Here is a 23,032-nt window from a genome sequence, read left to right on the forward strand (position 1 = left end):
TGTGTATTCGTTCTTGAATATGATTACCAGGTTTATAACCTCCCATTGCATCTTTCCCATTCCTTGCATGCCTTCCAGGGAATGCCCCCCTTACTTGTCCTGGATCCCTCATCACATTCATAATCATGATTTAGGGTGAATCACTTTCAAAGAGAGCCAAGCACATCCAGATTTGGGAGGTGCCAAATAAGGTCCTCCTCTACTATGCTTAAACAATTATATCTCATGGTTTGTGGGTTAGGCATTTGGCTAGGGCTCAGTTTGGCAGTTCTCCTCCTGAGTGGCATTGTCTAGGGTCAGTCAGTGGTATTTGGCTGATTTGGGGGTCTGCTATATCTGGAGGGTTGGTTCATCTGGACCCCTCTCCCTCTCCCTGTAGTCTCAGGGCCTCTCCATGTGGTATCTTCCTCAGGGCAGATGTTCTTCTTACATAGTGGCTCAGGGCTCCAACAGCAAATAATGACCCAAGAAACTTGGAAGTAGAGTCTGCCAATCTCTTAAGGCCTGGGCCTGGAAACTGGTGGAGTCACTCCTGCAGTATTCTCTTGGTCAAAGCAGTTGCATAGTCGTCGTCTCCCACCCTCATCCCCTGCCAAGATTTAAGGGGAGGTGACACAGAACCCACTTCTCAGTGGAAGGAGTATAAAAAAATTTATTTATTTATTTATTTTTTTGCGGTACGCGGGCCTCTCACTGTTGTGGCCTCTCCCGTTGCGGAGCACAGGCTCCGGACTCGCAGGCTCAGCGGCCATGGCTCACGGGCCCAGCCGCTCGGTGGCATGTGGGATCTTCCCAGACCGGGTCACGAACCCGTGTCCCCTGCATCGGCAGGCGGACTCTCAACCACTACGCCTCCAGGGAAGCCCTGTAGCTATATTTAATTCACCACTGACGTGTATTTCTTTTCTATCACTGCTTTTTTGTAATTAAAAGATGTTTCAAAAAACAAGACATTTTTTAAAAAGTATAGCATGCTCTTAAGTTCATAGGCTTTGTGATAAGACAGACTTGGGTTGGAGACTCAGCTCTACTATGTTTTAGCTATGTGACCTTTGTTTTATTGATTGATTGATTGATTGCCGCGTTGGGTCTTCGTTGCCCCGCGTGGGCTTTTCTCTAGTTGTGGCGAGCAGGGGCTACTCTTTGTTGCGGTGCGCGGGCTTCTCGTTGCGGTGGCTTCTCTTGTTGGGGAGCACGGACTCTAGGCACCGGGCTTCAGTAGTTGTGGCTTGTGGGCTCTAGAGCTCAGGCTCAGTAGTTGTAGTGCATGGGCTTAGTTGCTCCGCGGCATGTGGTATCTTCCCAGACCAGGGCTCGAACCCATGTCCCCTGCACTGGCAGGCGGATTCTTAACCACTGCGCCACCAGGGAAGTCCGTTATGTGACCTTTGCATTATACTTGATCTCTCAGGCTTTACTTCCTCATCTGTAAATGTGGACAATAGTAGGGTACAGTGCGTGACACAGAGTGGGGTGCTCAGTACATATTTGCATTTGAATGAATATCATGAGGATTAACTGAAGTAGTGTATGTAAATATCTTTGCACATAGTAAATGCTTGTTAAATGCTACCTATTAAGTGCCTGTGCTTTAAGATGAAGGATAGTGTATTTCAGGGATGGTAACTAAGTTAAGTTTGTAACATTCAGTGAGATTAACTGTCCCATTTCTAGATACAGAGGAGATGCAGATGTCATCATTACTCTGATGAATCTGGAAGTTGTATGTGTGTATTTTATTAGGAAAGATAGCTTTCACCCTGAGTGCATACATGGAAGGGGAGGCTGGGAGCAGCCTGTATTGACTAGAAACAGTGCTCCCTAAATCCCTGGAAGACTGACATTTCCCCTCTCCACCTCTGCCTCTGCCAAGACTCAGTAGCTCACCTCTGTCTCCTTCAGCATCCAGTCGGAAGTGTCCTTTGAGGGGGCCTATGGGAACCTCAAGCGGCTGTATGACAAGGCAGCCAAAATGTACCACCAGCTGAAGAAGTGCGAGACTCGGAAGCTCTCTCCCAGCAAGAAGCGGTGAGTGGGGCCTGTGGGAAGAGGGGGTCTTTCTGCAGTTGGTGTGGTAGGGCCATAGGGACCCTGGAGCTGTTCACCATTTACCTTGGGCTCCTCTCATTTCAGATGTAAAGACATTAAGAGGTTGCTGGTGAACTTTATGTATCTGCAAAGCCTCCTGCAGCCCAAAAGCAGGTGAGTGGAAGAGAATGTGAGCAAGAACTGTGTCCTGTGAGCCCCATCACGATGGCTTCTTTCTGGCAGGGGACTTGAAGAGGAGGGAGTGGGCTGGTGAATTCTGCCTTTTGATTGGAAATTCTTTAGCTGCTTAGTCCTTTCTTGGCATCCCTCACTGTCTCACCCTATGTTCTGTGCCCATTCTCTGGGTGGCTTACCCTCTGGCACAGTGGGTGCTTACTAGATGTTGAAGGAGTGGCCGAATGGGAAGCCTACCCACATCCCTTCCACTGCGTGTCTGCCCTTCCCGTGTTATTCTGTCTGCTTTGGAGACCAGCAAGCACTGATTCCCCCTGCTCATCTTTCTGAAGTCTCCCCTAAGGATCCTGTGGTCTTTTCTCTGAATCCTGTATTCCCAGCTCTTTTTGCCTGCCCCAGCCCCCATCACTGACCTCCCCTGTTATCCTGCCCTTCTATAGCTCTGTGGACTCAGAGCTGACATCACTTTGCCAGTCAGTCCTGGAGGACTTCAACCTCTGTCTCTTCTACCTGCCCTCCTCACCCAACCTCAGCCTGGCCAGTGAGGATGAGGAGGAGTATGAGAGTGGATGTGCTTTCCTCCCGGACCTTCTCATCTTTCAGATGGTCGTCATCTGCCTTATGGGTGTGCACAGCTTGAAGAGAGCAGGTAACTCTCCCTCTGGCCCTCATTTCTCCCCGACTGGCTTCTGGGATCCTCACTACCGTTTTCTGCAGCTCCTTATCCGTGAACTTGCTTCCACAAGCAGTCCCTTCACTACCTGTGTCGCCGCCTGGCTGTGGGAGACAGGGGCAAGGAACCCTGCCCTAAAGAAGCTCCTAGTGAATGAACAAAGGCAACAGCATATTCCCACCCCCTCCGCCCTCCTGCACCCACAAACACACGTACCCTTGGCCAGGACCCAGGCAGACACAGTGGTTGAGATGCTTAGCTGATGATCCAGACGGAATTCAGACTTGCTGGGGGTGGGGGCAGTTAGGCAGTTCTGGAAACCTTTCTGCCGGAGGTGTATGTAGAGCAAAGTTGGATGGAAGGGAGGGAGAGGCAGGGCTGGGTGCAAAGATGCTTGGGGCATATGGGGAGACGCTTGCGTGAAGGCATCAAAGCCAGGGAGGATGAGGTGGGACAAGAGCATCCATGAGCTTTCATGAGGAAGCAGGATGAGCTGGCACATTCCACATTACAGGATGAGAGTGAAGAGCCCTGAGAAGTCTTTTTTTTACCTTAGAGGAAGTTTTCAGAGGTAGTTGGATCCTTGGAAGGGTTGAGAACAGGTGAGATGAGGTTGAAATTAGTGGAGCCTACTCCTTTTCAGGGCCCTGGGCCCCTAATGCTGGCTTTCCTGGTTTTAGGATCCAAGCAGTACAGTGCAGCCATTGCCTTCACCCTGGCCCTCTTCTCCCACCTTGTCAATCATGTCAACATACGGCTGCAAGCTGAGCTGGAAGAGGGCGAGAATCCCGTCCCGGCATTCCAGAGTGATGGCACAGGTGCAGGCACGGGGGAGGTTGTGACTGTGGAAAGGTTAGCATGGGGTGTGGGGATCGTGGGAGGGGAACACAGTTGTGGCAGGGGAGGTGCTGTCAAAGAGCACCTGCCAGTGTCCTCGTTCCGGTTTGTCCCTAAGGCCCCACCTGACCATCCTCTTTCCACAGATGAACCAGAGTCCAAGGAACCCTTGGAGAAGGTGGAGGAGCCGGGTCCTGAGCCTCCTCCTGCAGCATCTCAAGATGGCGAGGTCAGAAAGAGCCGGAAGTTCTCCCGCCTCTCCTGCCTCCGCCGCCGGCGCCACCCACCCAAAGCTGGTGATGACAGTGACCTGAGTGAAGGCTTTGACTCAGACTCGAGCCATGACTCAGCCCGGGCCAGTGAGGGCTCAGACAGTGGCTCCGACAAGAGCCTTGAAGGTGGGGGAACAGCCTTTGATGCCGAGACAGATTCAGAAATGAACAGCCAAGAGTCCCGATCAGACCTGGAAGATATGGAGGACGAGGAAGGGACACGGTCCCCAGCCCTGGAGCCACCTCGAGCCAGGTCAGAGGCTCCTGAATCCCTCAACGGCCCACTGGGGCCCAGTGAGGCCAGCATTGCCAGCAATCTACAAGCCATGTCCACCCAGATGTTCCAGACTAAACGCTGCTTCCGACTGGCCCCCACCTTCAGCAACCTGCTCCTCCAGCCCGCCACCGAAGCTCCCACCTTGGCCAGCCACAGGCCCTGTGTCAATGGGGATGTGGACAAGCCCTCAGAGCCAGGTACTTGGGCCTCTCTTCATCATCTTGCTTTGGTCCTCACCTCCATACCATCGGCATTCATCTGAGAGAGGCCACTTTTTTCTCTGTTTGAGTACCTCTCATCCCCACCCTCACTGCCTGGCTTTCGGCTTCTGCCTGTAGTGTGGCCTGGAGTTTTTTCCTGGGAATCCCCTCTGCTGCTCACTTCCTTATTCTCAGCTCCCAACTGATTTCATGGTCTTATTCTCCCCCCACTCCCACCTTGCCCCGTGGGTTTGGGGCTTTTCTCCCTACACAGCACTGCAGCTGTAACTCCCTCCCGTGTCATCCCAGGTCCTACCAGGGCTCCTGGAAGCTAGAAAAACCGCACCCACCAGGGCAGGTGGATTAGAATGAGACTGTTTCCCTGAGGGTCTTCCCCTGAGGTGCAAAGGGAGCACCTGGTCAGCAGCAGCAGTGAGCATTTGCGGCATCTACTCTATGCCAAGCACTGGGTTGGATTTTTTGGGGGTCTTATCTAATTTTCACTGCAGCCTTGTGGTGGAGGAGTTATCATCCCTATTCTAAATTCTGTTCTTTACCTCCAAGCTTCTGTGCACAGTGCTTCTTTGGTCTGGAATATACTTTTCCTCCCTTGCCCCGAGCCTCTCAATTAGCCAATTGCTTGCCTAATTCTCACTTTAGATTTTAGCTTAAAAGCCACTTGGTCTGGGATTCCTCCAAGGGTAGGCTTCCTGTGGGCTCCTGTAGACTCTGCACCTTGGCAACTTCCAGCCTTTTCCCACTCGAGTGACATTGTCCGTTGACTTGTCTGTCCCTCCCCTGCAATACCATGAGCCTCTTGAGGGCAGGGCAGTCAATGTTTTGTCTATCGCTGTATCCTCATTGCCTAACACAGTGCTTGGCACGTGGTTGGGACTTTGAATGAATAACAGAAATGAGGAAGCTGATGCTCAGAGCTGGAGTGTGAGCTACTTAGTGTTCTAACCTGCAGACTTGAAGAGCTAGGAGTTGGAAGTAGTTCTTTTAATTCTGTACCCCTTTTCTCCCCACCTGTAGCTCACTTCTGACTGTCTGCCCTGCCTTTTGCACAGTATAGGCACATCATAAATATCAGTTGAGTGAGTAGCTGTAGACCTCACAAATTAGCTCGTGGTTTTTTTTTTAATTTAGTTATTTAATTTATTTAATTTTGGCTGCGTTGGGCCTTCGTTGCTGTGCACGGGCTTTCTCTAGTTGCGGCGAGCAGGGGCTACTCTTTCGTTGTATTGCGTGGGCTTCTTATCACAGTGGCTTCTCTTGCTGCAGAGCACGGGCTCTAGGGCACGCGGGCTTCAGTAGTTGGGGCACGTGGGTTCTAGAGCGCAGGCTCAGTAGTTGTGGTGCACGGGCTTAGTTGCTCCACGGCATGTGGATCTTCCCGGACCAGGGCTCGAACCCATGCCCCCTGCGTTGGCAGGCAGATTCTTAACCACTGCACCACCAGGGAAGCCCCTTAGCTCGTATTTTAAAAGGCACCAGGCTCTTGGCTTAAAAGCAACTAGTTAGTGAGCCTAGAAAAGTTAGGCAGGAGGCTGAGTCCTCCCTTCTCACATCAGAATTCTTCAGAAGAGTCCAAGCAGGTTGGGGCATGCTCCCCGCACAGAGCTGAAGCCTGTTGCCATGTGCCTACTAGTCGCTCATCCTGGTTCTCTGTCACCCACCCCCAGCCTCTGAAGAGGGCTCTGAGTCGGAGGGAAGTGAGTCTAGTGGGCGCTCCTGCCGGAATGAGCGCAGCATCCAGGAGAAGCTGCAAGTCCTGATGGCCGAAGGCCTGCTTCCTGCTGTGAAAGTCTTCCTGGACTGGCTACGGACTAACCCCGACCTCATCATTGTGTGTGCGCAGGTGCGTCACTCCACTCCCACTGCTCTCCGTCAGGTCCCAAGGTGTAAGGGGAGGACGCCAGCCAGGATGGGGTGTGGGAATCCCCTCAGGTGGGCTGGTCAAGACAAAAGTTATTGTCAAGCACCTGCTCTGTGCTGGCTCCTTATGCTTTTTACAGGGCAAGGATTAGGCATGACCTTTGCCCTCAAAGAGTCTGTGGCCTGGGCTGGGATACAAATTTTGTGGACTGGGAAAATAGCACTGCTTATTCTGCTTTGTGTCCCCAACGCCAGGCATAATGCCTGCCATTATGAGTAACGTCTGTGACAGTATGTGTTCAAGGGCTAACCTTGATAGGTAAACACCGGAGTCCAGAGAAAGGAGAGAGCACTGAGTAGTGACAAGAGAGATGAGACTGGGAAGTGACAGGATGTTCAGACAAGGTGCAGGTGTTGTGAGCAGGGAAACGGCTTAAAGAGAGTCCTGTAGCTGGAGTGAGTGGTGTCAGAAGCGGGCTGCCATGGAGACTGGCTGGCGTGGTTGTGACCTTTTCCTTCCTTTCTCAGGTTCAGAGTCTTAATCTTGAGCCTCCGGTGCCCTGAGGCTTTTCTTCAGTGTTCCCTTATTGCAGTAGCACACCTGCCTGCTGTGGAAGACCCTTTTCTCTGCAGGCCGCCCTCTTCCCTAGATGAGGGGGTTTAGGTCAGGGCCAGGCGCCTTGGGCATGTGCTTGTGCCTGATGACAGCTAGTTAGTCATTGTTAGCCATCGAGGGTGGTGTGGTGAAGACGGTCATATCCCCAGAGCGGTGGCCCAGTGTGCACACGTGGAGGGCTGAAAGGAAAAGTTTGTGCTAGACAGGGAGAAGCTTCCTCCAACGCGCTAGCTTTTTCCACTACCGAGATCCAGAGAGTTTCTCCTGTGGTTTCAAGCCTTCAGCGGTTGATGAAGTTCAGTGAGGCTTCATGGTCCCCTTCTTCATTCTCCCTGTTTTCCAAGTCCTCCGTGAGCCCCCGCTTGGCCTCTTTTGTTAATTTTTCTCTCAAACGCTTCTAGGCCTGTGACCATAGCCCCAGACCCCTCAGATATAGTGCTTTTCTTGTTCACTGCCAGCCTCCAGCACTGCCCCAGCTGAAGGCTTCCTCTTCTCTCTCTCCCTCAAGAGCTCTCAAAGTCTGTGGAACCGCCTCTCTGTGTTGCTTAATCTGTTGCCAGCTGCTGGCGAACTCCAAGAGTCTGGTGAGTGAGTCCCTGGCACTGTCCTCCCTCTCTCTCCCTCACTGGTCCCACAAAGCCCGCCTCCCCCTCCCTGGTAACCTGGTCCTTAGGGTAAGGAGGTTAATGGGATTCACTGCCTAGCCTCCCTAACACACAGCAGTCATTGTGGTCTGGGCCTCTCTGGTTTCCTGCCCCAACGTGGGGAGGTGGCCTGGTCCACCAGGGAGTGTGCTCCCTGGGGAAGGCAGTGGAGTGGCAAGAGCAGAGTGAGGGGAGCCTGTGAGCCAGCCCCAGTCGCTGGTGTGGCACCGCTGCCTTCCTCATTGAGAATTGACCTTGACCTTCAGAGCCCATCTGTCTGGGTCATCCCCTCCTGCCACCTTCCAGCTGGAAATCACCTTCTCCTACCTCTGGACTCACCCAAGGGCAGTCCATTCCTTCTTCCAGAGCTCCTCCTCTCACATCCATCCTAGTGTAATTGTCCCTCTGTCAGGGGGCCATCCCAGTCTGAGCGGTGCTCTAACCCTCCCAGCTCTGGTCTCCTAAAGCTCTGCCTGACGGCCCTGTGTACCCATCTCTCCTTTCCTCCCCCCCCATCTCTCCCCATTTTGTGTCCGAGGAGTATGTCCTGTCTCACAGCCTCTGAGGAAGGGCTGTGTCCCTCTGACTGGGGGCTCCCATAGGGCAGGTGGTCTCATGTGTCCTCTTTCTCCCCAGGCCTGGTCCTGTGTCCTGAGGTCCAGGATCTTCTTGAAGGTTGTGAACTGCCTGACCTCCCGTCTAGCTTGCTGCTCCCAGAGGACATGGCACTTCGCAACCTGCCTCCCCTCCGGGCTGCCCACAGACGCTTTAACTTTGACACGGATCGGCTCTTGCTCAGCACCTCAGAGGAGGTGAGGATATCATTTCTCACGCCACAAGCTCTGTTGTTCATCAGACTCAGTAGCAAAGCAGGGGCTCAGGGCTGGAGGGGACGGGCAGGCACCCCTTCCATCCAGACAGGGAGCATGTCCCTGGGGCTGCAGCTGTGAGTCCTTTTTCACTCGGTGAACCATTTGGACTTCCTTTCCTCCTTGGCAGGATGTCCTTCCACAGGCTTGCTGTTGGTAGTGTCTCCCTTTGTAGAACAAGCCTCCTTCCCCTTTCTCCACTTTTTGGAGAGGACAAAACAAGTAAATTATTAGGGCTTTGAAATCTCTGTTGGTCTCTTTTCTTTTCTGAGCCCAGCCTCCTCTAAGCTGACCAGCAAACAGAAAGTTGGAGCTGGAAGGGAATGTGCTACCCATTTAGCCCAGTGACTTTCACCCTTGAATCTGTGTCACCACATGGGCCGTCTTGGGGCAGCAAAGGGAAGCCAAGTGGACAGGCGTCCCAGCCCCTGTCCCCAACACACACACACCCCACCCCCACCCCCACCCCCGCGTTGTGGTTCCTCCTTCTCCAGCTTGGCTTGATAGTCTGTTTTATATTTTAGCATTCTAGATAAGATTTTTGTTTGATGGGGAAAGAAGGGTTTTGCTGACCAAAAACATAAGTTGGAAATGGTGATCTAGTTTGTCCTTTCATTTTACACGTTAGGATCTGAGACCCAGAGAAAGATGGCATAAGAACCCAGGTCTCATCACTCCCAGCCCATGCCCTTGTCTCTTTCTTCTCAGCCCTGAGTCCTGCTTCTCTAGTCCTTCTGGGAGTCTCCTCGCCCTACTTGCCCACTCCTTTTCCGTTAGCTAGAGGCCCTGGGCCTCGGCACTCCTCTTTTCCACCCCACAGACCACAGGCCTTACGAGGGAGCCCGTGTTGCTGAGTTGGTTGGGCTGGCAGGGACGGCGGAGGGGAGGAGCGGGGGCCAGTGGGCCTGGAGGGCCCTGCTCAGCCGGGCCGCCTCCCATGTCTCCTCACAGACGGTCGTGCGCATCTGCTGCATCCGCAGCTTTGGCCACTTCGTTGCCCGCCTGCAAGGCAGCATCCTGCAGTTCAACCCAGAGGTCGGCATCTTCGTCAGCATCGCCCAGTCTGAGCAGGAGAGCCTGCTGCAGCAGGCCCAGGCCCAGTTCCGCATGGTGAGTCAGGCCTCCCCTCCCTGTCTGCTCTGCTCCCGTGGGCTCACTGAGAAAGCCAGGGTCAGAGGCTTAGACACACTGGTGGCCCTCGACTGAAGAACCTGGTCGTTGGGGCCGGGGAGACTGAGCCTGGGGAGGGAACTGAGGGCTGATAGGGAGTGAGAGTTGCTTTGAGCAGAGGCAGCCTGGCACCGGCCTGTATGTAGACTCACTGGGGATTGAGGGCCATCTCTGTCACCTCCTAGTCTGAATTGAGCAAGCCACTTAACCTTGCTAAGTCTGTTTCCTCATCGGTTACACAGGAATAGTTGAATCAGCTTTATGGGGTTGCTGTGACTGTGCAATGATAGAGAATGGCAGGCACTTTGCACTTTCCATTATGGAGCGTGTGCTGTGGAGTATGTGTGCTCAGCAAAATGCTCCTTTCCCTTTCCTTTTCGAGGGATGAAGACTGAGGAATGGAGGGATCCCGGCATCAGACACCATGCAGGACCCTTCCATCCCACAGAAGCCTCAAAGAGTAGGAGGTGGCCTGTGTTACCTCTTTTCCAGTCAGTCATTCATTCCACAAATATTTACTGAGAATCTGCTCTATGCCAGACCCATCAGTATCCTAGGCATGAGGGTTACAGCAGCAAACAAGACAGGCCTTTCTCTTGTGAGGCTAATACTTTGTGAGCAACACTGTGGGTTCTTCAGTGGGGCCTGCACAACCCTGGGCGTGTTGTCCTCCCCAAGCTAAGTGGCACCAGTACATTTGGGGGGGTGGTGTCTGGCGCGGGAAGCACGGCCCACGTGTCTTGGCAAGCCCAGGGGTTCTTCTTCATCTCAAGCCAGTCTCCTCCCCCATGTTCTTCCTTTCCCCAGCCCCAGGCTCCCCGACCTCTGAGTACCCCCTTCCTGCGGATGGGAAGGGGCACAGTCTCCCCAGAAACCCCTCTCCTTGCTGCCTTAAAAGCAAGCACGTTTTGTTAAAAACTAACCTTTTGTGTTAAGGCTTTCATTGCTGTTGCATAGGGGAAAACACAGGGGGTTACAAAAATAATTATGGGGAAGTCACACAGCTTCAAAAAATGTTAGAGTTTGCAGGCATTTCCTCTGGCCTAAACCTCCCGAAGACTCCTCCTGGGGGCACGGAATACTTGAAAGCCCCTCTGGTGTGGTGCTAGACACCACAGGCCACGGTGGACTCAGGCCACACTGCCTGCTGGGACTGCCTCCTGCTCTGCCTGAGTCACGTTTCCACCCCAAGGGGTTTATCCCCTGGCGGCAGCAGCGTGGTCCTTGTCATATTGCCATCTCCCATCATTTATCGAGAGTTTTCCATGTGCAAAGCTGCTTTGCATGTGACATCTCATTTAACTCTGTAACAGCCCTGTGAGGTGGGTGCTTGCAGCCTCATTTTATAGACAAGGAAGCTCAGAATGACAAAGGAGGAGGTATCAGTGGCAGAGCCAGGGCTCTGGAATTGGAAAGACCAGGCTCTTGTCCTTGTTCTAAGCTGCTGTGGGAGCTTAGCTTCTCTGCAAGCCAGGCGGGGCGCTGCTCCTACTCTCTGGGCTCTAGTGTCTGCCTGGTTTAGGGACCCCTCTTTCCCGATGGGTCTGGTCTTCTGCCTCCCTTCTTTGCTTTCTCTACCAGAGTTTCTCGAAGGGGACACTCCACAGGCGGGTAAGAGGTGGACACTTCATAACCATAGTATAATTATCAAAACTAAGAAGTTAGGATTGGTACAATCCTGTTAACTACAGACTTTATTCAGATTTCACTAGTTTTCCTGTAAATGTCTATTTTCTTTTCCAGAATCCCACATTACATTTGATTGTTTTAATGTCTCCTCAGTCTTTCCATGTCTTTTTTTTTTTTTTTTAATATTTATTTATTTATTTGGTTGCACCGGATCTTAGTTGAGTCAGGCGAGCTCCTTAGTTGTGGGATGCGTGTGGGATCTAGTTCCCTGACCAGGGATCGAACCCGTGCCCCCTGCATTGGGAGCCCAGAGTCTTAACCAGCGCGTCACCAGGGAAGTCCCTTCCCTTGTCTTCTATAGTCTTGGCAGTTCTGAGGAGTAGCGTTCAGTTGTTTTGTGGACGCCCCTCACTTGGCCTTGTCTGGTGTCTTCCTATGATTAGGACGAGAGTGTGCATTCCAGACTAATATTTTAAAGCATCACTCTGATGATGCCAGTGTGCTCGTCAAAGAGCTTTCAGTGGCTCCCCATGTCTTTTAGAATAAGTCCCCATCTTTAGACCGTACTAAGGAATTTGGACTTCATCTAGAAGACAGAGGAAAACCATCACAGGACTTTTAGTCAGGGCCATGGTGGACAGCAGATGGTTTTTGAAAGATCGCCTTGGTTGCAGGCAGAGAAAATGAGTTGGGCTGGAGGCAGAGACCAAAAAGAAGGTGGTTATAATAGTCAAGGTGGGAGGTACTGGCTTAGACCGGGGTTGCGTGTTGAAGATGGAGGGATGCAGAGGGATGTGAATGATTTTTTAGGAGGTACAGTTGACAGGACTGGGAGGCTGATAGCTTCTGGGGCTGAAAGAGAGGGAAAAGTCAAAGCTAGCTAGCTTTCTGACTTGGCAGGTGGGGGTTTACTTAGCAAGCTGGGGTGCACTAGAGGATGAGAAGCAGGTTCTGAGAAGCAGGCATTTGGGTATGTACGTGTGGAACTCACGAGTGGTCAGGTCTGGGCTGAAGCTGCAGCTTTGGGAAGAAGTTGGCAAGTGGATGATGATAGAAAGCGAAGGGGTGCATGGATGGTATCCCCTGGGAGGGAGGACAGATTGAGAGGAGCAGAGGTGGAACCCTGAGACACAGACAGGTGCCATCCCCTCCCTCTCTCCCTGGGAGGCGTGAGCTTCTGTGGGCTGCTAATGAAATGTGTTCAGATTACACAGGAGGGATATTTTTTCTCCCACGCCTCCCTTCCCCTCGCTTAGCAGGAGTGATAGAGAGCTGACTTTATATGAGGCCGTACCTATTTCAGACCCCAGGAATCCCTTTTGGTCTTCTTGATCACTGGAGAAAGGAATATTCATTCCCCCAGCTTCTTGTCCCAAGCTTAGCACCCGGTATTTTCCCCTTGTAGGCACAGGAGGAAGCTCGGCGGAACAGGCTAATGAGAGACATGGCCCAGCTACGGCTTCAGGTAAGAAGTTGGGGCCCCATACTCCTTCTGCTCTTGATCTGGTTATTGCCTGAAGCCCCCTGGCACGTCCTCAACCCTCCAGCTTCAGCCCCTGTTCTGCCTGCTGTGGCTCTCCACCTTGCCCTGGCTACCCTCCCAGCCTCCTAGACTGCCTTCCAACTGCTGACTTGTCACTGAGCTTTTGTGCTCCCTTCTGCCTTCACTTCTGTCTCTTTTCTTTCTCTTTCTCTTCCTCTTTCCTTTACCACTTGTTTCTGTCTACTTTTCCTATGAGGCCATTCGTCGAAGGGGTCCCTTCTTCCCATTGGCAGCAGGAGGAGCCCCATAAGAGCCACCTTGAGTACCATTCTTCCCCTGCCCAGGCTGCATGCAGCTCCACCCACTCTGCCTTCTCTCAACAGCTCGAGGTCTCTCAGCTGGAAGGGAGCCTGCAGCAGCCCAAGGCCCAGTCAGCAATGTCTCCCTACCTCGTCCCCGACACCCAAGCCCTTTGCCACCACCTCCCTGTCATCCGCCAGCTGGCCACCAGTGGCCGCTTCATTGTCATCATCCCAAGGACAGGTAACTATATTGGAGAGGTGGGAGCAGAGAGTGTGGCTAAAAGAGAATCTGGCTTGGGATTGAGAGACCCTTACTTGGGGCCCAGTTTACACACAGTGGCCTTGGTCAAGTCCTGCTGCCTCTCTGAACTTCAGTCATTTCATCTGCGAAGTGGGCATGGCAATCCCTGTTAAACCCTGACTCACAAGATGGTTGGGAGAAACAGATGAGAAAATCTAAGTGAAAGCAGTTGGTAAGTTGCCAACATACATTGTTGGCAGAAGGTCAGTGTCTGGAAGAGCTTCAGGATTCCTGTAGGAGCTACGGCCCCTTTTCCTGCAGTGCGTCCTGGAGTGAGTGCGGATGCTTCTGCAGAGCCCCGTGTCACGACAGCCTGAGCTCATCTGTTTTGTCGTTCCCCCACCCCCCATCTTGCCCGCCAGTGATCGATGGCCTGGATTTGCTGAAGAAGGAACACCCCGGGGCCCGGGATGGGATCCGATACCTGGAGGCAGAGTTTAAAAAAGGGAACAGGTGAGTGCAGGCCTGGCTGGACCTCTGCTGAGCACAGACAACAAATGCGTGTGTTCCTCGTGTAAGACACGTGGACCCTGGTCACAGTTGGCTCACTGCCTGGGGAGGGAGGCCGAAGACATAATTAGAAGTCAGGGTCTTAGGTGCTGAAATAGACAGCGATTGGAGGAGCTAGGAGCCCTGTTGGGGAACAGTGACCTGCTGTCCATCTACCTCTGGGGCAAACATGAGATCACTGTGACCGGGCAGAGGGGAACAAGCCCCCATCTCCAACCTATGGACTCCTTTGCAGGAGGTTCTCCTGCTTTAGGTGATCAGGTTGACCAAGGTGGGAGTGCCTTCATCGGGGCTGCCCAGGGGCTTCCCATGGGGCTGGGGGGACAGATGGCAGTGTATAGGTGCTCAGCCCAGCACAGGCCCGTCCTTCTGGCCTTTGGGGCCAGAAAAGGACTAGACACTGGGTGTAGGGAATAGGGAGAAAGCTCCCTGCTCTCTGCTGGCTGGCCCACCCCTCCTCTGCATTTGCCCTTGCCTGGTCAGAAAGCTGCACAAAGCCTGCTTGTTTGGACCTTGTCTCCAGAAGCACTGACTTGAAAAGCATCGGCTGCTTCTCCCCTCCCAGCTCCTCCCCAGGGAGGAACCAGAGAATTGATGTTATCAGGAGGAGAGGCAAGCTGGGCTCAGCAGCCAGGAGGCCCCTTCAGAACGACTCCAAACAGACCTGTGATGTGGGAGACGCGCCCCCCCCCCCGATAAAACTGGGTCCGCTGCGCCACAATGGGCTGCTTTGTATGAGGTGCCCTCCCTCTCCCCTGCCCCCAACCTACACTCTCTCGTCTCCTTTGCAGGTACATTCGCTGCCAGAAAGAGGTGGGGAAGAGCCTTGAGCGGCATAAGCTGAAGAGGCAGGATGCAGATGCCTGGTAAAATTTCAGCCCCCACCCCTAGAACCTCAGATAGGCTGCCTACCTTGCTCGTCTGTGGGCACTCCCCAGGACAGAGGGACGGGGCCGGAGAATTCCGTAACAGGCAGCAGGACCAGCGCGGGGCCAGGCTTATTCTGCCAGAGGCCTCCTGCAGGTCTCACCTTAGATGGAGTGAGAAGTTGCTCCAGCATCTGAGCCCCCGTGGCCCTGAGATCCTTGGGCTCAGCTTCCTCACTCATTGAACCTTTGCCCAGTCCCTGTAGCATGTCCTCTGGGGCCAGCTTCCAGGACCCTCTCCTCTGGGCTGCCTGGTTTCTCTCGCTCTCTCCTGGTGCCCTCCTCACCCCCAGCTTCCCCTGTGCCTTGGAGATCTGGTGTTCAGGCTGTGCTAATGCTGGGGCTTGGCCCGCCTTCCCCCTGCTCCCACCAGGACGCTCTATAAGATCCTGGACAGCTGCAAACAGCTGACTCTGGCCCAGGGGGCAGGTGAGGAGGACCCGAGTGGCATGGTGACCATCATCACAGGCCTTCCACTGGACAACCCCAGCACGCTCTCAGGCCCTATGCAGGTGGGTCATGGGGTGATGTTTGGCAGTGTGGAATGGGGAAGAGGTACCGGTGTCGACTCCCTCAGACCAGACAGCTGCCCTTTTCCTCTTCCATCACCCCTTCCCCAGCCCCTCAACGACTTGTCCCAGAGTTTGGGAGGTCAGGCCCTCCTCCATTTGTCCTCCCCCCAATTCTACAGGCAGCCTTGCAGGCCGCTGCACATGCCAGTGTGGACATCAAGAATGTTCTGGACTTCTACAAGCAGTGGAAGGAGATTGGTTGAGACCGACCCCCAGGCCCTGCAGCGGGGCTGACTCCAGATCTCTCCTGCCCTCCCTGGCAGCCAGGACCACCACCTGTAGTCACCCCACCACACGCAGACTCACGCACGCACACAGGAAGGAAGCCCAGCTGCACACAGGCTGCAGGGAGGGCCCAGGAGCCAGCTGGGAGGGCGGGGTCCCCCTGTTGCCAAGACGACGTCAGGAAAGCAAGGAAAGTGCTTGGAGCAGGAGAGGCCTGTGGGCCCCTAGCCAGCCTTCCTGCCTCAGCTCCCCTGCTTTCCCCAGGGGCAGGTGGCAGGCACGGGTGTCTGCGTTTCGTTGGAGTGGTTCCTGGACCTCTGAGGGGAAGGGACAGCAGAAGGGGCCCTTCTTCCTCACCCAAGACGCAGGGTGGTTGGTGCCAGGAGTTTGGGCCCTCTGGGCCTGGGGGTAGAGTTGGGTAACACCAGGTGTCTGGGTGGTTCTCTGCAGACCCTTCCTCTCCTTGAGGACCACCCATCCCCCTCTCATCTCCCTTTGCAGGGGCTGGGCAGCTCTGGAGCCTTGGGGACTCTTAAGGAAGAGGGGCCTGGAGCTGCCTGCACCAGTAGCAGGGCAGGGCTTAGATCCCCTCCTCCTGCTGCAGGGGATGCACACCCATTGCCCCACTTCTGTTTTCTGTCTCCCTTCGTCTAGCTTCCAGGGCAGGGAGCAGGCCCACAACGGCTGCAGGCAGTCTGGCCTATATGCCAATGAGGGCTTCTGTGCCCGCCAGCCCCATGGTCACTGCGCTTTGTGCTCTGGGCTGCTGTGCTGGGACAGAGTGGGATGCCAGTAAGAGGAGAGAGGGGTGAAGTTTGAGGCCACAACCCCCCTTACTATCTAGGGAGGGGCCTGTGTTCGGATGGACAGCAGAAAGGAGAGGCCCCTTGAAGCTGCCCGCCCAGGGACCCTCTGACCTGATGGGCTTCCCTACTTTTGTCCTTCCCCGGGACTAAAGGCCTGGAGGAGCTGAGCATGGGGCTAGCTTCTGGAGTGTTGAGGTGAATGTGAGAGCAGAGATCACGAATAGCTCAGGGCAGTGAGTGGAGCAGCAAGAGTGGGGCTGAGTGTGGGAGGCTTTGGCCAGGATTGCCTCGGCCCCTCCCGCTCGGGCTGCACATACAGCTCGGGCTGGGGGTTGAGGGTCGGGGATCTCAGCTCTGCTGTTCCCCGCCCCAGCACTAGCCTAGCTTCCCAGACTGTTCTCGGAGGAGAACTGGCTGCCTGCCTCCTTCCTCTAAGACAGCAAGTCTGGGACAACCTGGGGGGAGTGGGATCACCCCCACTTCCAGTCCCTGGCAGAGGCTGAGACTAAAGCATCACTTAATAAAGACCCCCAGAAGTCCACTCCTTGTCTCCTGGTGCCTTTCTGTACAATTTTATTGGGACATGGGAGATTACGTACTGAAATGGCAGTTTGGAAAGGTTTCTTTGAGGTGGCCCAGTTGAAGCAAGTAACCAGCAGTTGGAGCACAAACTCCAGAGATGGTTTTGATAGATGTGAAGTTCATTGAACTGAGCTGCTGCCTTCACAAGGGTGATAGGTGAAAACAATATACAGATGATCCTGAGCAATATGAGGTTTTAGGGCGCTGACCCCTATGCAAGCAAAAATCTGCACTTGATTTTACAGTCTGCCCTCTGTATCTGCAGTTCCACATCCATGATTCAACCAACTGGGGACCGTGTAGTACTGAGTACATATTTAGTGAAAGAAAGCTGCATATAAACGCAGTTCAAACCTATGTTCAAGGGTCAACTATTTTGAAGGCTACATTGCTCCCTGGGGGTGGTTTGCGGTTTTCAGCTGGGTCCTCTGAATCAGGGAGAAACTTCCTCAATGGAGAGGTGAGGGTGAACCTTGAAACCAGCCTCTGAGTCTTCAACCCCATCCCTCCGCAAGGACTGACACCTCAAGTGCGTCTGGGGAGTGGAGAAGCTTGGTGAACCCCTCGAGGTTGAACCAACATTTTACCAAATGCATTTGCTCTGGATTCTGCCCAGCACCAGGCGCTGAGAGGCAGCGAAGCACAGTGAGAAGAGGTTTCGGAGAATTCATATTCAGGGTTTGGATGCCTCTGCCCAGCTTGAGGCAGAGAGCCACTCTCAGCTCCTGGGAGAGCCTGGAACCCTGGAGCCGTGGGGCAGCCTGGTCTGAGGGGGGCGCTCTGCACCACCCTGGCTGCATCCTGGCTAGGGCCCTGGCCTCTTCCGGCCAGTCCGCTCTCAGTGGGGTGGGGTCAAGCTGTAGGGGTTGGCTGTGCGCTGGAGCCCGAGTGAGCTGCCTGCTAATGGGGCTGGGCCACCCCGCACTGCTCTCTGGAGGCTGGACAAGGCTGGGATTGTTCTCTGGCTCCCCTTTGTCTCCCACTCCCCGCCCAGGCCTGGCCCGCCTGCCCGCCACTCTCTTCTCCCTCCCATTGGCCCGGCTGGCAAGAGCCAGGGACTCCACCCGTGGAGCCCGGGGCCTGCCGACCCACCAGCTTAGGAGCGCCCATCAAACTCTGGGTAAGGAAGCTCACCTGGGGCCAAGACGCCCGTTCTGGGGAACTAGAGGCCGCTCGCCTGCTCCGGCCGGCCCCTCCCCCATTTCCATGGCTACAGCGCAAACTCTACTTCAGAGACCTCTGAACCCCAGTGCTGAGGGAAGGGACCCTGAGGGGAGCTAGACGCCAGCATCTTCCTGGTCCACCCTTCCCCCAGGCAGCTTGGGCCGCACTCAGGATAGGTCAGAATACCCCCATCCCACTTCCGGGAGGGGTCATCTTAGTTTCTTTTTGTTTTTTGGCTGCGCCCCGAGGCTTGTGGTAGCGGGATCTTAGCTCCCCGACCCGGGATCAAACCCAGGCCCTCGGCAGTGAAAGCACAGAGTCCTAACCACTGGACCGCCAGGGAATTCCCAGGGTCATCTATCAAATCTCAGCCAGGGTGCAGGGACTAGGGACCAGGTCGGCCTTGTGCCCAGCAGGGTCCCCAGCACCCAGCTCAAGGGCAGAGGGCCCCCAAAATGTTGAAAGGCAGGAACGGAGGCTTGGGGTTCAGGCTGGCGGTGTGAGGGCCCAGAGTGTGTGCGGAGCAAACATGCACACAGAGAGTAGGCAAAGCGATGACAGGAAGAGGCACGGGGCGGGGCTGGAAAGTTTTGGCCTGGAGAGGTGGGAGGAGTGTCCTGTTCTCCCTCCTCCTGGGGCAGCTCCACCCGCCCTGGTGGCCCAGCCCATCCACTTGTGCCAAGGAATGTGCCTGGGAGAGGCGGCCTGAGAGGCGGGCAGGCGGGCAGCAAAGCTGCGGCCACCCGGAGGCAGCACACAGGTCTGAGGCTGAGGGGCCGGGGCTCAGGTGGGGCAGGGACCCCAAATGCCCCCCCGGGGCACAAGTGTAGTCTTCAGAGAAGAGCCAGGCATCCTCCTAATTCCTTGTTCCACCGGTAGGCATCTGGCCTCTCCAAGAATTCTCCCTGAGCACCCTAAGTTTTCTGTGCTCAGCCCAGGCACTGTGAGCCAAGGGGCTTTCTGGTGCTGGCGATGGCGGTGGTGGTGTGTACTTAGGCTCTCTCTGTGCTGTCCTCCGTAAGTCAGGGTTCTTCTGAGACAAAAACCGGGGGTTGGGGACCTGGCTCCAGGGTCCAGGGTTACTGAGGCAGCCTTCTGGCTGAGGAGGACCCTCCGCTCCTTGCTGAGTCGAGGCTGACCAGCCCCTCTCAATGGGGGAACTAAATAGTCCCCAGGCTAGGCTGGGGAGGGGTTGGGGTTATGACCACTGGGGAAGCTGGGCCTCCCCTGGCCTGAAGGAAGCAGCTTGGTGGCCAGCTACTACCCGCATGCATGCCCGTGTACACAGCCTACCCTGGGACTCAGTGACCAGCCAGGTTCAGCCTGGACCTGGGCGAAAAGGGACCTGTGGATGGGGGCAGATACCTAATTCCCCCCCCCCCCGCCCTTTGTCTCTAGGTCAACGTGGAGGTGCCGGGCCACCATGCTCAGTCTCAAGCTGCCCCAACTCCTTCGCGTCCACCAGGTCCCCAGGGTGAGGGATTCACCAACTCCTACTTCTCAGGGGACTGGCTGGGGCAAAGTTTCTTCTCTTTTTGCAAGTGCAGAAGTCCCTGCTCTAGGCTCTTATCCCTGCCGTTTCAGTGTGGGACTCTTCTGCTCTCTAAGGAACAGGCTTGTGACCTGCTCCCTAGAGCCCAGAACACTCTTTTATCCAGAGTCGGCTTCCTCAGAGCACCCTGTGTCCATCCTATCTTGTCCCCTTACTCTGCCTCTTCTGTTTCTCACCTGCTCTCTGGGTACTGGAAACTGTGGTGAGATGGGGTTGGATTTAGTTTGACTTTGGGGCCATTGTGATCTCCAGCCCATTCCCTTCCACCCTGCTTCCAGAGAAAGGGTGGGACACAGTGGAGTCCCTTGGAGAGAAAGGGTGGGACACAGTGACTCCTCTCCTCCCCTGCCCCCCACAACCCCAGGTGTTCTGGGAAGATGGTATCATGTCTGGCTACCGCCGCCCCACCAGCTCGGCCTTGGACTGTGTCCTCAGCTCCTTCCAGATGACCAACGAGACCGTCAACATCTGGACTCACTTCCTGCCCACCTGGTGAGGGAGGCTCTGTCCCAGGCTTGGGCCTCGAGCTCAAGGGGGTACTCAGGCGGACCGGGACCGTCCGGGCCCGCGGGCTGCACTGGGAGTCGCTGGGGGTCCGGTGGCCTGAGCACGTGCCTGCCGCAGGTACTTCCTGTGGCGCCTCCTGGCGCTGGCGGGAGGCCAGGGCTTCCGGTCGGAGCCCTACCACTGGCCGCTGCTCGTCTTCCTGCTGCCCGCCTGCCTCTACCCGTTTGCGTCGTGCTGCGCGCACACCTTCAGCTCCATGTCACCCCGCGCGCGTCACATCTGCTACTTCCTGGACTACGGCGCGCTCAGCCTCTACAGCCTGGGTGAGCCCCGCGGCAGAGGCTGGGGCGGTGGGCAGGGGGGCGGGGGCGTTCCGGGGCGGGGCGGGGGTGTGGCGCGGGGGTCTTCGGGGCGGGGCCTCAGCTCCCCTCCCCCGCCCCGCCAGGCTGCGCCTTCCCCTATGCCGCCTACTCCATGCCGGCCTCCTGGCTGCACAGCCGCCTGCACCAGCTATTTGTACCCGCCGCCGCACTCAATTCTTTCCTGTGCACCGGCCTCTCCTGCTACTCCCGGTGGGTTCTCGGCCAGTGGTGAAGGGGAAGGCGGAGGGACAGGACAGAGCACCCACAAACACCTGGACACCCAGGACCACTGGGGTGTGCCTGCGTTTCACTGCTCTTGAACAACATTGGTAACAATGGGACCGTTTACTGAGGACTTCCTGTGCCCAGACCCTGTGCACCAGCACCATCCCTGCGCTGTCTCTAACTCTCACAGCCACCTAAGAGGCAGGTGTCTATCCCCGTCTAACAGCTGTCGTCACTCACAGAGAAGTCATGTGGCCTAAGGGCTTTCATAGCCACTAAGCTACACTGACATTCCATCTTGGCCAAAGGTCCCCTGCCCTCCTCTGACCCCCACCCCAGCATAAGGATGGTGACCAGCCTTTCACTCCCGCCTCCCAGGTTCCCCGAGCTAGAAAGCCCTGCGCTCAGTAAGATCCTCCGCACGGCTGCCTTCACCTATCCCTTTCTGTTCGACAACCTCCCGCTCTTCTATCGGGTAAGGCTCCTGCTTTCCTGTCCTGACCCTCACAGTGCCCACCCCCAGCCCTGCCCCCTCGATCCCTGACTCAGCCCTGCTGCCCACCCTCCTAGCCCAGCACCCAGTCCAGCTGTGCCCTCCCCCTCCTCATCCTCACCAGACCCCAGACACCCCCAAAGCCCCTCCCCGTCAACCTTGCTTTTCCTTTGCCAGCTCGGACTGTGCTGGGGCAGGGGCCACAGCTGTGGGCAGGAGGCACTGAGCACCAGCCACGGCTACCACCTCTTCTGCGCGTTGCTCACTGGCTTCCTCTTTGCCTCCCACCTGCCTGAGCGGCTAGCACCAGGACGCTTTGATTACATCGGTGAGAGCAGACCTGGCCTGGCCCAGGAGGGGATGGGGAGACAGCTCCCCAGAGCACAGAGTGAACTGAGTAAAGGAGAGTATTCCTGGCAGGGCCCTCAGGGTCCAGGCCCAGCCCCAGTCCTCAGATAACAACAAAACCAGCAGCCTGTAGGCCAGGGGCTCTGTGCACAGCAGCTCACTCACTCTTGCCAATAACTCTGGGAATTGGGTTTCTTATTCCCAGTTTTAGGGGAGTAGCAGGCCCAGAGGATGTGGTGCTCACCATGGGTCACAGGATGAGTTGGGGCAGCCCTGGGGATGGGGTATGTGCCCTTACCTGCCCATCCTCCCCACAGGCCACAGCCACCAGCTATTCCACATCTGTGCAGTGCTGGGCACACACTTCCAGCTGGAGGCGGTGCTGGCTGATATGGGATCTCGCCGAGCCTGGCTGGCCATGCAGGAACCGCCGCTGGGCCTGGCGGGCACAGTGGCCACACTGGGCTTGGCAGTGGCCGGGAACCTGCTCATCATTGCTGCTTTCACAGCTTCCCTATTTCGGGCTCCCAGTACGTGCCCCCTGCTGCAGGGTGGCCCGCTGGAGAGGAATACAAAGGCCAAACTACAGTGAGGCCCCAGCTCTGAGCCTGCCCTGGAGGGAAGCAGAGGCCAGGCGCACCGCCCCCCCCACCCCGTGCTGGGGAGGAGCCCAGACCCAGGCCTGCTAAGACGGGGGCACTTCTGAGCCTGGAACCAAGAGGAGTGGCTGAGGAGAGAGTGTGGAGATCAGAAGGCAGAGGAGAGGAGAGGGGCTGGGAGGCTGGTAGAGAGTAGGAGGGTCAGGAGGGTGCTCTTGATGGGGCTGGGGGAAGTGCTGAGGGTCTGAGAGGGGAGGTGCGTGTGTCCAGGCTGGAGCTGCCCCACCTGCCATCGAAGGCTGGGATGGGGAGGTGTTGGGCCCTTTCATCTGGTCCCATCTCTGGTGCTCCTGGAGTTTCTGCTCAGCCCAGGCAAGAACTAACATGACTAACCCAGGCCCATCCTGAATGCTTATTAACCAGGCCAGGAGGCCCGCTACTGCCCCCACCCCCAAACCAGGCAGTACCATCTACCGGAAGCTCTTTGCCTATGGCGATGAGGCTGTCTGTCCTGGTCACAGCCGTGTACTCCAGGCGTCCAGGCCTTTGGGATCTGGTCTATTTGGGTGTGTCACGGATGGGGCAGTGGGTTGAGGTGGGGGAGGGTGCTGGGCTAGAGAGGAGAACCCTATTTAGACTTTAGGAAGCCACCTTCAATGCTTCTGGACTGAGGCAGGGATAAATAAATAACTCAACAACAGATTTTGGGAAGCACTTTCTGGGACTGAAAAAGGTAAAACCTCCTCTCCACTCCCCATCCTCCCAATACCTCCTCCTCACACTCCAT

At 55.7% G+C, this 23,032-nt stretch overlaps 2 protein-coding genes across 9 annotated transcripts in view; both read left to right on the forward strand.

The window, feature by feature from the left end:
* Positions 1 to 16,954, forward strand: part of SMG5 (SMG5 nonsense mediated mRNA decay factor) — a 32,929-nt gene extending 15,975 nt beyond the window's left edge. For 3 of the 5 annotated variants that reach the window (XM_029228746.1, XM_029228747.1, XM_029228748.1), the window contains 15 exons: positions 1,903 to 2,028; positions 2,134 to 2,202; positions 2,664 to 2,872; positions 3,577 to 3,714; positions 3,880 to 4,479; positions 6,168 to 6,343; positions 7,485 to 7,560; positions 8,257 to 8,432; positions 9,441 to 9,599; positions 12,694 to 12,753; positions 13,155 to 13,314; positions 13,737 to 13,827; positions 14,676 to 14,750; positions 15,184 to 15,322; positions 15,502 to 16,947. In XM_029228746.1, the coding sequence (XP_029084579.1) occupies positions 1,903 to 2,028; positions 2,134 to 2,202; positions 2,664 to 2,872; positions 3,577 to 3,714; positions 3,880 to 4,479; positions 6,168 to 6,343; positions 7,485 to 7,560; positions 8,257 to 8,432; positions 9,441 to 9,599; positions 12,694 to 12,753; positions 13,155 to 13,314; positions 13,737 to 13,827; positions 14,676 to 14,750; positions 15,184 to 15,322; positions 15,502 to 15,585 (2,338 nt within the window). In that variant the 3' untranslated portion in view covers positions 15,586 to 16,947. Of the gene's footprint in view, positions 1 to 1,902; positions 2,029 to 2,133; positions 2,203 to 2,663; positions 2,873 to 3,576; positions 3,715 to 3,879; positions 4,480 to 6,167; positions 6,344 to 7,484; positions 7,561 to 8,256; positions 8,433 to 9,440; positions 9,600 to 12,693; positions 12,754 to 13,154; positions 13,315 to 13,736; positions 13,828 to 14,675; positions 14,751 to 15,183; positions 15,323 to 15,501 lie in introns of all 5 variants that reach the window. The other 2 variants (XM_029228744.1, XM_029228745.1) reach the window with 2 other exon arrangements.
* Positions 16,955 to 17,894: 940 nt separating this feature from the next.
* On the forward strand, positions 17,895 to 22,978 carry PAQR6 (progestin and adipoQ receptor family member 6). 4 transcript variants are annotated; one of them, XM_029229038.1, is made up of 8 exons: positions 17,989 to 18,115; positions 19,558 to 19,633; positions 20,076 to 20,203; positions 20,336 to 20,541; positions 20,664 to 20,790; positions 21,184 to 21,280; positions 21,476 to 21,626; positions 21,964 to 22,978. In XM_029229038.1, the coding sequence occupies exons 2-8, from the start codon at positions 19,583 to 19,585 to the stop codon at positions 22,236 to 22,238; spliced, it is 1,035 nt and encodes a 344-aa protein (XP_029084871.1). In that variant the 5' UTR covers positions 17,989 to 18,115; positions 19,558 to 19,582; the 3' UTR covers positions 22,239 to 22,978. The 4 variants fall into 4 exon arrangements, with proteins under 4 accessions (XP_029084870.1, XP_029084873.1, XP_029084871.1 ...); XM_029229040.1 differs by lacking the exon at positions 19,558 to 19,633 and having other exon boundaries at positions 17,920 to 18,115; positions 21,964 to 22,952; XM_029229037.1 differs by lacking the exons at positions 19,558 to 19,633; positions 20,664 to 20,790 and having other exon boundaries at positions 17,895 to 18,115; positions 21,964 to 22,952.
* Positions 22,979 to 23,032: the final 54 nt, after the last annotated feature.

Source organism: Monodon monoceros, unplaced genomic scaffold (assembly GCF_005190385.1).
Source record: "Monodon monoceros isolate NGI ecotype Baffin Bay Population unplaced genomic scaffold, NGI_Narwhal_1 Super_Scaffold_18, whole genome shotgun sequence".
Taxonomy (NCBI): domain Eukaryota; kingdom Metazoa; phylum Chordata; class Mammalia; order Artiodactyla; family Monodontidae; genus Monodon; species Monodon monoceros.

What these genes read in the sequence shown, in the direction of transcription:
- PAQR6 (XM_029229037.1), top strand. Translation starts at nt 17,899, where the DNA reads ATGGGGCTGGGCCACCCCGCACTGCTCTCTGGAGGCTGGACAAGGCTG. An exon ending in GCTCAGCCTCTACAGCCTGG is followed by an intron (nt 20,542 to 21,183) that starts GTGAGCCCCGCG and finishes CCCGCCTCCCAG; the next exon opens with GTTCCCCGAGCTAGAAAGCC. An exon ending in AGGACGCTTTGATTACATCG is followed by an intron (nt 21,627 to 21,963) that starts GTGAGAGCAGAC and finishes TCCTCCCCACAG; the next exon opens with GCCACAGCCACCAGCTATTC.